Raw genomic sequence first — 14282 nt, forward strand, 5'->3', positions numbered from 1 at the left:
TCATTTGCATGTCCTTTTGCATTATTCAGTGGTATTATATCTTTATTCAATCTTGATTACAAGTTATTTTTATCAAGATGAACAGCTGATTTTAATGTCTTGGGCCCAAGCAGGGGGGCGTTGTGCATAACCAGCTCTCTCAGCCACAGTTTGCATCTGAAAGGGCGATTGTAAAATCTGCTGCAAGAGGCGGACCTGAAAATAAAATGTTAGAAATATTATGGCAAAGCTACAAAAAGAAACTGATCTTACTTTCTTAGATATCTCCTTTTTAAACAGTTATTGATGATGCCCCCATTAATGCAGTTTTAGATGTCTCAAGCATAAAGGGTAATTGACAGCATGACCATCTTACTTCCGAAAAATCATTCTTTTCAGCTTTTTGGGCAGCTGATTCTGCCATCCAATTTCGGAGCACATACCTAGGATTAATACCTGAAACCAAAATGAAAATCTTAATTGTATGTATAAAATTAACTAAGGCTTTTCACTAGAGATTTATTATACTCAATTCCATGTTCTCTAGTACAGATAAAAGAAAGTAATTAGCATTTTTAAAGGGCTGGAAGTGAACCAAAAGAAAAATGCAAACTAACAATCCATAATTCCCCATTTTCCATTTTCTAAAAATTAAGCACTATGTTTCCTATACTAGCACAAAATAATATGCTTCTACACCACTGGAGGAGAATACTAACATTCCAGTTTTCCCAACTCTATTTTTATAAACAGCTAAACAATTTATTGTGGGTCCTTCATCTCACAGTTCTGCCTATATTATGCTTCCAATGTTACATGGATTATATGGGAAATACTGTTTTCAAGCAAAATTGCATAGCTGTAAAAAATAGATATGAATTCCACATTTCAGGGATCAATCTTCTTGGTACTATGACTCAATTTAATTTGGAAAAGAGATGGTTAAGAGGACATATGATAGCCATCTTTAAATATTTGGCTGTCACACTGAAGAGGGGCAAGTTTGTTTGGTTTTTTTGCTTGAGAGTCTAGGTTACGGAGCAATGGATTCATATTGCAGGAAAAGAGATTCCTCCTGAACATTAGTAAGAACTTTGTGATGGTAAGAGCTATTCAAGAGTGGAATAGGCTGCTTTGTTAGGTGGTGGTGTCTCCTTCTTTGGAGGTTTTTAAATAGGGGCTGGATGGCTACCTGACTCCATAGAAAGAATGAGATGTGATTCGTTGCATATACACAAGTGTTTATATCTAAGAGAGAGAAAAAAAGGAAGTGGGAATGTGTGAGAAGGCAACAAACCATGGCACTTCCTACTCTGAGCAGCAGATGTCCTCAAGAAACATGCCCCACTATTAAAGGCTGGAACTTCTCAGTAGCTATGGAGTGTGTGCATGCATGTGCTCATGCATATATGTGGGCATTTATGGGTAGAAAAGGGAACTTTGTAACAATCCTTTTTTATTCTCCATGCCTGCCTTAAGCTGATTAAATGTAATAAACAATTCAGGGAAAACTGAAGGCAAATTCTGCTAGATCAGTAATCTGCTATCTATCCAACAGAATAAATGTTCAGCTACAGAGGCTTTTACACTGAACTGTGAGATAAGTAGAAATTCTTGGAAACAGACTAAGGATTTAATTATAAAGTGCCTAGTTTATACAACTGGAAGAAGTAGCAGGGTTCCTCTTTAATTAAAAGTATGACTCTTAAGTTTCACCCCTTAATTATAAAGAACACACAAAAATGGTTACGGGTGAAAACCGCAGCAGAACTTAAATCTTATCCATATTTCACAGAGGGCTGTGGGGGTCTCTACGAAGTAAATCCTGACTATTTATCTGCCTGGTTATTTATTGGGCGATTAAATGTATATATGCTTGTGGCTACAACTTTACTTTGTTATAAGGAAACTTGTTTTATAACACATAACAGAAGATACTTCAGTGAGGGGAACACTGGTAATAAACCAATTATAATGTAAGATATATAAGGCAGTTAGAAATGCTAATCTAAAGTTATGGGTTCATGACTAGTTCATATTCACAATTCCTATGTATTCACTAGTTTGGAGAATATGTATGGAATGTGAAATGTTTCTCAATCTTCACTGGACAGTAGCCACTGTGAATAACAGGTATCAGTTCCTGTGTTGACTAACATTACTATCTCCTCCTGCAAATTATCATAGGGAGGAGGGAGCAAGCTTGTTTTCTGCTGCCCTGCAGACTAGGACGCGGAACAATGGCTTCAAAGTACAGGAAAGAAGATTCCACCTGAACATCAGGAAGAACTTTCTCACTGTGAGGGCTGTTCGACAGTGGAACTCTCTGCCCTGGACTGTGGTGGAGGCTCCTTCTTTGGAGGCTTTTAAGCAGAGGCTGGATGGCCATCTGTCGGGTGTGCTTTGAATGAGATTTTCCTGCTTCTTGCAGGGGGTTGGACTGGGTGGCCCATGAGGTCTCTTCCAACTCTACGATTCTATCTCTAGAGAAGATCTGCACAAGCTGTGGCCCTCCAGATGTTTAGGACTCCAACTCCCAATAGTCCTAGACTGTTGAAATCCAAAACACCTGGAGGGCCACAAATTATGCAGACCTGCTCTAGAATGAGGGGAAATTACAACAGGGACCCTGTGTGGTAGCTCTCACACCAAACATCACTCATAGGAGAGGATGGAAAAGTCAATCAGCTACTTTCCTAGCAAACAGACTCCTTCTGCTCATAGCAGCTGCCCATATGCGGGCACGTGGAGGGTTAGCTGTGTAATCACTTTAGGTACACAGCTAAGAAAGTTCCGCCCATAGTTCAATCACATTCTCTAATATGTTAACAAGAGAAAATATCTGCTTGCTAGTAAATATAATCCTAGTAGATTATGATGGTATGATTATTTGCACATAGAACTACAACTCTGGAGATCAGGGTTCGAATCCCCTTGCTCAAGTCACACTCTTTCAGCCTTTTCTTTAAAATTCAATGAGCTTGTTTGTGATGTGGCGTGCAGTTGTAGAACAGTTGTGTTTAGAAAATATGAATCATGAGAACAACTTCACCAATCCTTTGACCAAAGATGGGAGGGATATAATGTGGCCCAAAGACATAATATCTGGAACAGCATTGTAAATTGGTTGCATTCGTTTTACTGGACAAGTTTCTAGCATTTCTATAAAAAGAGGGAGAAAGAAGAGCACTACACTGGTCTTTTAAAAAAAAAATCGTGAGACACCAAGTCCAACACAGGAACAGGTAGCAGATTGCTGTTTATGAAAACATCAAGGTCAGAATGATTCAACACACTACTAACAAATAAATTACCCAAACCTATGCCTTTTGTACCTACAAAGTGTCAAAACAAAGAGTATCTGGTTTGCAAGGCACATTTCTCCCAGTAGAAATAGCTCTGAAGGAAAAGGGCTTTGATAAAAGCGATATGCCAACATACTTGCTTGATGGAAACTTTGCAAACGACACTTGTCAAATGGAACTGTCTGAACTCCCCTTAAAAGCCAAGATGACTAAATTGAGGTGGTCAAACCTGGGCATGTTATAAGAAGTTATGACTCTTAAAAAAGACAACAATGTTTGGTAAGGTAAAATACAGTGGGAAAAGACGAGGACATCATTACAGATGGATAGACAATAAAGTCCTGATTTGCAAGGACCTAGCAGCTGCTGATAAAAGGTTGGCTTTGAGGTCTCTAAGTTGAAAATCACTTGATAGCATTTAACAATACTAACAATGTAGATGATGGGAAAAGAGAATAAATGATCCACATATTGAAATAACAAAAAGAAGTACTTTCCTATATGTACATGCGTTTAGAAGCCCAACATACTATCATGATCTTAATTAAATGACAGTAAAGAGTCTGGTCTATATTGGGAATAGTTCAGAATAATTTTTTTTAGCTTGACTCACCTGTCATTCTTCTTCTTCTCTCCAAATCTAAGTCACCTATATTGCTACATAAAACGCAAAAAAGTGAGCCAGAGAATTCAATTTGCATCTCTTGTTTTGTATGTTTTATCTGAAGTAGTCCAGACAAAACAATCCTGGATTGCTAAAACATGGTTTACTGAACAAGGAATAAATACTGCACCTATGTTCGCTTCTCCATTTGTGCCTCCCTGGCTCTGGCGCTTCTAGTTCAGTCTGTTTTAAACCTCATTTCCCATTATATCCAAAAGTTAAAATATGGTTTGATCTTGGTTCACAAACAAGAATATAAAACTAAAAGAATCTGATTTTAATTATGATTTATTAAGTCAACATCTTAAAAACAGTAATAAAATGTTCAATACCTAAGATATGATGCTTAAACTGCTACATACGTAAACATGCACTGCCTGTAGCATCTCATAGAAAAGGTCTCTTGCTCTTATTTTTAAAGTAAATAGTTCGAAGTTTAGAGTGCAAGAAATGTCTATTTACTGCCATAGACAATTCTATAGTACACAATTTTTGTATGAATTTGCTGCACATTCTCAGCAGAATTCAATAATGTAAAAAACCTACTTTATTGGTAATCAAATAACAGAGCTATCTTGTCAGTGCTTCTGAAAGTATTTGGGTTTGAGGGAACAGTCTCTTCCAGCCAAATCAGGAACTTCAGGGACACAACAGAAGGGGGAAAAGATGTTCCCAGCAGAAACTGGTGCAAAGTCACTTTCCATTTTTTGCAGAACTGCAACTAAAGAGGAAAGAGTGGGGCATGTGTGCCCTTCAGATGATGCTGGATTGTAACACCCATCTTCCTCACAACTGAAGCATCATCCACCAATAGTAGCTATGCTCACAAGAGCTGATGTTACATGAAAACAATCTTCTTTTTAAAGATTATTTTAAGTGGCAATATCGTTCTAAGCATTGTTTAAATGTGTGTCCAGACCTTTACAAATATTTTTGGAGATGTCCAATGCCTTTTTCCTTTTTTATATGTACAATCTATCTCTTTACCTACCTACCTGTGTATTTGCAATCACTACAAATTAATACAACTGTATTTTTTTTACCTTTTCAATCTCAAGAGATAAAGATCCACCCAACTGGAAAAGAACTCATGTTCAGCCACATCCTGTAAAGCCCAAAAATCCTATATGGAAATAATTAGTTATATATAGTTACATAGTAATCACAAAACACATGTTGCTTCATGATATATATGGACACGATAATGCAGTGATAAAATCATCTGAAAGGATTTCTGGTAATTTGCAACAGTACTAAACAAAGTTTCCACATTATGAGCTCTATATCTACCATCTTTGCAAGATCAGGAGTAAGAAGACAAGAATATTTTACAGAAACACAATTCTGTTGTTCCAGTTTTGAATATCCACCCCATGAGCAGATGAGGGAGATGGAAAAGAGGAGCATGTGGCCAAAACTCTGCAAGGATGAAAGAGTCAGTAACAAACTAAAAGGATTTTCCGACCAAGATGGACAGTAGAGGCATGGTAGAAAGGGATGACTTGCAGGGGAGAAGCAGTAGGCAGGAAAGCATTGCTAAAACTTCCCCTTAATTAACATGGTCCCTTGGCAATCCCTTATATCTTAGATGCCTTTCTGTTTGTCATTCATGTCATCAAAGCATCCAGGGGGTCAGCAGCAAAAACACTGCAGAGAAAGACTTGCAGAAAGAAAGCTCCTTTGAGATGAACTGAGAGAAAGCAGTCAATGGCATAAGTTTTCATAAACTAAGGGTGCATCCACAGTGTAGAATTAATGCAGCTTGACACCACTAATTGCCATGGCTCAATGCTATGGAATCCTGGGAGCAGTAGTTTTACAAGCTCTCTATCAAAGAGTGCCGGTGTCTCACAACTTCCAGGATTCCACAGCACTGAGCCATGGAAGTTCAAGTGGAAATGATGTTTCCCTAAATCTACTTCATCTACTGCATCTGATGAAACAGACCAAGTCTACAAAAACTTGACTACAAACATCTTTTTCTTAGTCAGCCTCAAAGGTGCTACAAGATCCCTTTGCATACTGATACAGACTAACACAGCTATGTCTTTGAGAAACACTTTATTAATTGCTTTCACAGAATTCCTTGCTGCAAATGCAAACATATCAGGTTCCCAGTCTCTCCTCTGAAGAAACATGACTTGGAATCTTGCTGTTTGTTGTTGAAGATCTAACTTTAACCTCTGGATACTCACTTTTCCTTCTGTCTGTCACTTTCCTTATGCACAGGAATCATGCATTATTGAGATTTCTTTGACAGTCTCAAATGCTGATTTGATATTCCATGGCTCAAGAACGTTGGATTGAAGAATACCTCTTACAAATAAATGCCTCATTCAGCTCGAGGGAACTTTCCATTGTTATTTGTTGTAAAACCAAGAATTATCTAGGGAAACTTGACTCTGTTTGAAGCCCATTCATTTAAAAATGGAAATTCAAGTCCAATTAAGGGGCCAATTAATTTTTATCCATTCTCATGATGTGCATTAGTTTATTTGGTGAATCTACTAATAGTTCTACGAAAACAGCAGTTCTGAACATTATGATGTCCTAACAATGGTTGTTGATTAACATGACATAACATAACATACTGCATGTCATATTCTCCTTCTTATTATCTTATTTTTACTCTTCTATAACAAATTTAAAAACAGCACAGACAAGTTCACCCCAAAGGCTGATCAGAACAAAAACAAAACAGCAATTGTCATAAGTCCTTCTTAAGCCTTGAATTTCAAGTATTCTTGAAATTCAAGACTGAAGAAGAACGTATGCCACTGGACGTAGTTCTAAATCTGGTTGAAAAGCAAACTTATTCTGTTGTGGAATGAAGGGTTATCTTTAAGTTACAATCCTATGCTATTTTAAGAGGAGGTTAAGCCCATTTATGACATGTACAGGACTGTATGGTTAGCCACTCAGATTTTTAATGGTTCAGCTTATTCCAAGTTTTCCCAAATGCTAGTCGACATGATTACTATACTCCTTGAAGCAGTCATGTACCTCTTAAGCAGCATTACAGAAAAACATGCTGCAAAGAGAGTTGGAGAATTGCCTTTTCCAAGTGCGGAAAGGGCTTCCAGCCACCACTTGAGATGTGAATCAATCAATACAAGCCCACAAGGCTTAGAGAATACAAGAGGCAGGGCTAATGAAAACATAAACCACAGATTTTATCTCAAACCTATCTGAGTTTTCCATTTGTTAGGCTAATGATTTTAGTCCAAGGAGGATAGGGGCTAAATCCAATTTTAGTCTAACTAAAATCAATAGGACTGAGTTTAGTTGTGATTATGCCACATTCGTTTAAATCAGCCTAAGTAGCATTACTTAGTCCAACATTTTTTCCTTCAAAGCACTAAGGGGATTGCTGTGAGTTTTGCGGGCTAAGGGGATGTTTTAAAGGACAATAATTACTATGGCACATGGGAAGTAAAAAAAGTCCTTGTAATACTCTCTCAGCCTTAAGTGAAAAGCCATGCTAAATCTCCTCTGACTAAATCTTGCCAAGAAAACTCTAATAGGTTGCCATAAGTTGGAGTCAACTTCAATGGCACAAAACAACAATTTTAAGGATTCTTTCTAGCATAGAAGCTTTGAAGTGAGCTACTGGAATTAAGATAGGGCAAGGTGTTAGTAAGGGACCAATCCAACCTTAAGCTTGCTAATGAAAACAAGGTATTATTAGATTATGGGATCAAGGCGAGTTAAAAAAATAAGCTCTCCAACCTTTATGATTCTGTAATTGGTGTCAATTGTTCACACTGCAAATACCATATGACCCCCAGATCCACAGGGAAAACATTCTTGGACTTTGCATGGATACATGACACCATAAATAATACCAAACATTATTATTTTCAATGGGATGAACAACAGAGATACTGAGGAGCATGTAGCTTGTACAAGAGGCACTAAGTGAATAACTGAATTAGTGAAACCATGGATTAGTGAACCTGCATATACTGGTTCCATGAATATGAGGATTGTACTGTTTTGCCCCCTCTCCTTTGGCTCCTGCTTGGAAAACAGTCAAATTCCTGGATGCTTTGCTGCCATGGAAACAGAGATTGAGAAAGATCCACAAAGGAACAGGCAGCTGTTTCACTAAACTCAGTTACTCTTGTCTCTCAGAAACAAACAAAAAAATATCCATATTCCTCATTTCTGCTTTCAACGCACAAGATTTAGATTTTAGTGACCAACCACACCACCTTTTGCAAATTAATCTTAAAAGAAACAAATCTCTCTTAACACAGTTGTGTATCCAGATTTAAAACCATTTACACATTCTTCAAATGCAATATATAAGTACCTTAGGGATGCTAAGCTTCTTCAGTTGGTCTTCAGAAATCTCACTGAGCTGTCGAAAAGTCATTGTGAAATCTGCTCTCGAATCTTCCATGAGCTAATAAATATTATCAGATTTCTGTGTCACCTTTAGGTTCTCTGTTAAACTGCGGTTCAAATATATAACCAGAGAAAGGAACTCACTTTTAGGAGGAATGCAATTAAATAGTTATCTCCATCATCATCGCCAAGGAGACCTAATTTTCGTTTGAATATTTCCATAAAGCTAAGAGTCAACAGAACAAAATGTATTAACACTACAGTGCTGGAGATGTCTGATATATTTTAAGTGAATAAGATGAGTTTTTGCTATTACATACCATCTATAATATTGCTCAGAATATCCCATAAGTATCTGAGAAGCCCTGTTAAATGAAGATGTGACATGTTCGATCAAACTGATATAAAAGTAACAAATCAACTGCACAGAACTCACAGAACAATATGCCATTTTGTAATTCTTCTTAATAAGACAGAGTGAGCCAGCTGGTTTAAGAGTCGGATTAGGATTCTGGTAGACCAAGGTCCAAATCCCTGCTCAGCCATGGAAACTCACTGGATGACTTTGGGCAAATCACATTCTCTCAGCCCCACAGGAAAGCATAAGCCATGGCAATCCCCCTCCATATAAATCTCACCAAGTAAACGCTGTGAGAGAGTTGTCATAGATTGGAATCAACTTGAAGGCACATAACAATTATTTTTTTACAAATCAGAAACTTTACACTGTTAGTTTAAAGCAGAACATTCTATTCATGCTTTAATCTTATTTTGTTTTATTTGAAAAAATTCCAAGCAATGTATATTGATATTTGTCAGTAGTATGCAACAAAATGTTGACTTTACAAGATGCGGTATGTTTAACTTGGAAAATTAACAATTTCGATTCTATGCTGTTTTAATTCTATTAATTTGAAACATCACATTTTTGGAAAAGCCATATTGCAAGACAAAATCAATTGGGTTCCTTCAGATGTAACAGAGCCAGGAATGAATGTTCAGCCTGCATGCTCCCCTTTCCTCATGTGCCAGTTTGGGCACTTTGGTCTTGCAGTTTAAAATCACATTTTAAACATCAAGCCAACATTTCCCAGACATACTGAGAAACTCACATAAAGAAAGCACGAGTAAAGTACTGAAGAATACATGAGCAGAAGAGGAAAAAAATCAGGAGAATAATAGCTCAATGCTTTTTCTTGCCTTCACTATTAAGTAAACCAGGAATGTTACATCTGAATTCCTTGTAAGCAACAATATGTAACTGGTCCCATCCTGAGAAATTCCCACAATATCATTAATTGGTTATTGTTGTGCTTGTTTATTTTTACCCACATTTTTACCCTACATATGGACTCAAGAAAGCCTATTATGGAGTTTTCTTGGCAAGATTAATTCAGAGCTTGCCTTTGATTTGTTCTGAGGTTGTGTGGGAGTCCACTACATCACAATGGCTCAAATACTTAATTCTGGAATAAATACTATACATTTCCTATTACAATTCCCATTACATATGTTCAGATGTGTACTGTGGGCGGATACACAAGGAACTGGAAACTGCATCAAAGCAATGATGTCTCATCAGTACAGGAATCAACACAGTGTTTCCCCCCCCCCCCCCCCCTTCTTCTTAGAAGAGTCAGTGCTGCTAACAGAACAGATGGAAAGGAAGTTTTCAAGTCCATCATGTATAAAAATACTGGTGGCCAAAGAGACCTCTTTTCCATTTGGCTCTCAAAACTATATTTTTTCCTGGACAGTTTAATAAGATAAACAACTTTTTAAAGGCATCTTAATTTCTGATGTTTTGGTTTCTTCCTTTCCATTTGGACAACAGCAGTAACACCAATGCCAAATCTATGAAAGGGAACTATGCTGCTCACTACCCATATCTGGCAATTGTATGCATGAGTTTCTATCTTTTCTTTCTTTTTTTTTCTTTTTCTTTTTGCAAGTTCTGTCTTATGATTTCCAAAACCATTTCTTCTAACGAACCATCTTTCTCTTCTCACATATGGTCATTAAAACATGTCTCATCTCACTGGCTCTTTAAAGTGTGAAGACATTTTAAAGGATTACTTACAGCTGCTTTTGTCTGGAATCCAATAAACGGTTTAGTGCCTGTAACAGCTTGTTCAGATTAAACAGCCCAACGTTTGCCTGGTTTCCTATTTTATATCGTCTTTCATCATCAGATGTGTTTGGGACAAAGTCTGAAACAAAATGGCATTTTTTTTGTACAAGAGAACATTCAGAATTTAAGTAGGTTTATTTTTCATGTTGATTCAAGCTAACAAAAGTCCTTCAGGCCCTAAAATATTTTATCCACAATTCTACTGATATTCATTTAGCCCTAAGAACTAATATTTGCCAGCAAAAAAACACATTGTTAGCACAGTAGTTTACAGATGACAGTTATTTTCTTTTCTTTTTACAAATGGAAAACAACCGTAGGTTTTTAAGGCATCAATTTCTTCAATGTATTTTCAATGTTCACTGATATGAACATTGGGTTACTGTTAGAATAATACCATTCAAAAGAGAAAGCAATACCAAAACTTCAATTTTGATGTTATTTTTCCAACAGTCTTTCTGCACTGGCAAGATTCACCCAATGTCCAAAATCATTTGCCATGACTTTAAGTAAAAACATACAGTCATTTAGTGTATGAATACACAGACCCGTATCAAATACAGATTAAAAGACCATATGTATTCTATAGATTGTCCATACAAGTGTGGCTTATGTGAATTGATATGAACTTTGGAATCATGGGAATAATACAAAAAGCAGACGCCTGGGTCCAGTGTTAAAGGGATCTCTTGAATGCCATGCTTCACTTGTTTGATGCAACTTCCAATGTAAAACGAAATGATCATTTGGCCATATATGTTATAGGCCAGAAAGACTCATGTCTCGTTCATACATAGCTAGCTTCCACACATGAAGAAAAATGTCTTGCTGATCTTGTGGCCTCCTCTTCTTTTGTGCTGACAAGCAAGGTACTGACAACTGACAGCTATTGTTGCCAATTGTCCGCTAGAGAAGAAACATAAATTCTCATTCAGCAATTCAGAATCACCCCTGGCACATATTAGTTGCCAACCAGGATAATCCATGCTGAGACACTGCTCTTCTGCTAAGTGTTTGCTTTCTAGGTTATGGTGTTATTATAATTTGTATTTGTTGCTATGCAGGATCCATTTTGCATTCCCTATAGAGGGCAGTTATTGGTAAAGAAAGTTAAGTTTTCAGAATCAAGCCACAAAGGGGCTTAAAAAAATTAAGAATGTAACAAACCAGGTTGGTTTCCCAGGATGTTAGATACACGTTTGTCCCACCGTAACCAATAAGGTTCCACTGATTATTGTGGAACTTAGGAAAGTTTATGACACAAAGCTTTAGCAGTTGTGTGGAAGAAGGAATTTCAGGAAACAATAAAAAATGAGAATGTGTCACTAAACACAAATACATGCACCATTTGTTTAAGATTCCATATCTTATATCTCGGGCAAAATCAATTCTGCATTCACGTAGGCTGTACTCACCTGGGTCATAAGAATCCATGAACCCAAATGGGCCATAATCTATGGTTACAGATAAGAGGCTGAAATTATCAGTGTTGCACACACCTAAAATTAAATAAGAACATAAGAAGAGCCAAGGTGGATGAGAACAAGTTGTTGTTGTTGTTGTTGTTGTTATTATTATTATTATTATTATTAATAATAATATCTGTTTTGAATTTACCATCATCCAGCTTCAATGGATGACAAGTTGAGGGAGGCAGAGGAAACTTCACCCTATCTATTTCTCACACCTTATCTAGTTTTTTTTAATGCATTTGTCATGTCAGCTTTTTTTCTAAGCTGAACGATGTTGGACAGACTCCCCAGAAGAACAAGGATCACATTCCTGCTCAGACATGGAAATCCCCTGGATGACATTGGCAAATCACACTTTTTCAGCCTCAAGGGTAAACAGTTGCAAACCCATTCAGAATAATCTTGCTAAGAAAACTCTAGGAGATTCAACTTGAAGGCATCTAACAACTACAACAATAAATGAAGTGCAAAATGCCAGGGTAAAGGCTTGGAGGAGGAAGACTTCATCCTATTTAGGAGATGATACTAAATTTTAGCAGAACCTAAGGTTTTTAACATTTGTTAAAAACCCACAAAATACCACAAATATATCTCACCATGAGCAAAACCAACTGACATCCATAAGGCCATCAAATTTGCAGTCTCGGACACTACTGTAGAGAAAAAGGCCTGAAATAAAACAGAATTTTGGCTTATGGAATGTCACTGTTAGATATGCACCAACAGCAATAGTAGTATTGCCATAACAAGAAGTAGTAACTATACAATGTATGCTGCAAAGTGTTTCCTTTTAACTAAAAGAGAAGGGGGAAAGAGAAAGAGGATACATTTAAAGTTAAAAAATTGTGGACTATACATTTTTCTATCTGTATATCATACATATGTATAAGAATGTTTGCTATCAATGTTTATGGAAACAACTTGTATCTTACCAGATATCTATTAGAATCATTCCGTTTTATTGACGGAAAGTGTTCATCAATGACATGATCTAGCAGAGTTCTAAACAAAAAACAAAAAGGACATTCCGTCAATGATAACGCGAAGCAAAACTGAAAGGATTATTGTTTAATCCTTTATCTGGAAGCTGATAACATTACTTTATTTGACTAAGCAAATTAAAATGGGCTGTAAGAAACTGACACTCTTTAATCAGGAAGTATTGTGTTTGTTTATGCTTATATTCTGCCTTTCTCCCACAATTTAGGTGCCAAATTATATATCTTAAAAATCCATTTTAAGTATTTAGTACAGTCATCCCTTTGTATCAAAAGATTCTGTTTAGCAATGCTCTTCTAGAAAACCTCTTCAGAGTTGGGAACAGCTTTTAGAGAATGCAAGCATCTTTGATAGGAAGGATTTGGCGAAAAGACGTTTGTATACAAGTCAGCTTTCGGAAACCTGCGTTTGCACATCAGCTTCTATATTATATTGCCCAGGGAGAAATATACATATAATACAGATAAATATAGATTATAACAAGGAAGACTTCATTTCTAACCTTAGCAACTCTAGTTCTCCAGAATGAGATAATATTTCTAGTGATCCTATTCGAAACCATGATTTGGCAACACGTAAGACAATTGCACCTAAAATACAAATGCACGAGCTTATTATTCAATAAAAAGGGACTCTGAACTAGAGCAATGTGTCCAGACCAGCTCTAGGCATACACATAACTTCTGCATTTGGGAGACAAAATGAAAGTAGCAGCTCTTCTTGTGTAGTGAATCATAAAACAGCATTGGGAGCCATATGGAGTTGCTGGGCTGCATTTTACCCAGAACCAACTTTAGAACTCAATGGAGTAACAGAAAAGAATAAATAACCCATCATGTTAACATACTCAAAGCAGGGAAAATGGATGTAACACTGTCCAATGTATTTTTCTGAAAGACCCACTCCAGAGGCTATTGCTTTTAAGGTCTTAAGAACACACTTTTAGCACTGACCGAATTCTAAGACAGTGAAATAATGCACTATCTTGTGTAGGTCTTTGAAGATTTATGAATCTTTTTTGCTTCAAGGTTTTTCTGTTACAAAAACAAAATGCTGAAGTGTGATTAAAGATAATTAGCTGGAAAATCACAGTGTCACTAAACAGTAACACAAAAGGCCAAACTTACCTCTTTCTTTCTTAACATTGCCATTGTATAACCGATCCCGCCACACATCATCGTCACTGACAACTAAGCTTTGGAAGAAAAACAAATCAGCAGTTAACCATGAAGAAGGTTAAATTTATTTCAAGAGTGTGTACTGTCATAAGCATGCTTCACCATTTGATCTTGCTTGTAAAAATTTAGTTAGGATGATCTTTTTGCAACGTCACTGTCATGATTCTGCTGTCTGATGTTTTCATAGTTGCCTATCAGAATCCC

At 36.8% G+C, this 14282-nt stretch overlaps 1 protein-coding gene across 5 annotated transcripts in view; it reads right to left on the minus strand.

The window, feature by feature from the left end:
• LOC100565439 (protein adenylyltransferase SelO) overlaps nt 1–14282 on the minus strand; it is a 27608-nt gene continuing 13326 nt past the window's right edge. For all 5 annotated transcript variants that reach the window (XM_062956984.1, XM_062956982.1, XM_062956983.1 and 2 more), the window contains 13 exons: nt 14028–14095; nt 13403–13490; nt 12834–12903; nt 12498–12570; nt 11845–11928; nt 10379–10508; nt 8619–8663; nt 8443–8524; nt 8264–8356; nt 4992–5071; nt 3898–3941; nt 356–435; nt 1–195 (listed from right to left, as the gene is read on the minus strand). In XM_062956984.1, coding sequence (XP_062813054.1) covers nt 73–195; nt 356–435; nt 3898–3941; nt 4992–5071; nt 8264–8356; nt 8443–8524; nt 8619–8663; nt 10379–10508; nt 11845–11928; nt 12498–12570; nt 12834–12903; nt 13403–13490; nt 14028–14095 — 1060 coding nt within the window. In that variant the 3' untranslated portion in view covers nt 1–72. The remainder of the gene's footprint in view (nt 196–355; nt 436–3897; nt 3942–4991; nt 5072–8263; nt 8357–8442; nt 8525–8618; nt 8664–10378; nt 10509–11844; nt 11929–12497; nt 12571–12833; nt 12904–13402; nt 13491–14027; nt 14096–14282) is intronic.

This window comes from Anolis carolinensis, chromosome 6, assembly GCF_035594765.1.
Source record: "Anolis carolinensis isolate JA03-04 chromosome 6, rAnoCar3.1.pri, whole genome shotgun sequence".
NCBI lineage: Eukaryota > Metazoa > Chordata > Lepidosauria > Squamata > Dactyloidae > Anolis > Anolis carolinensis.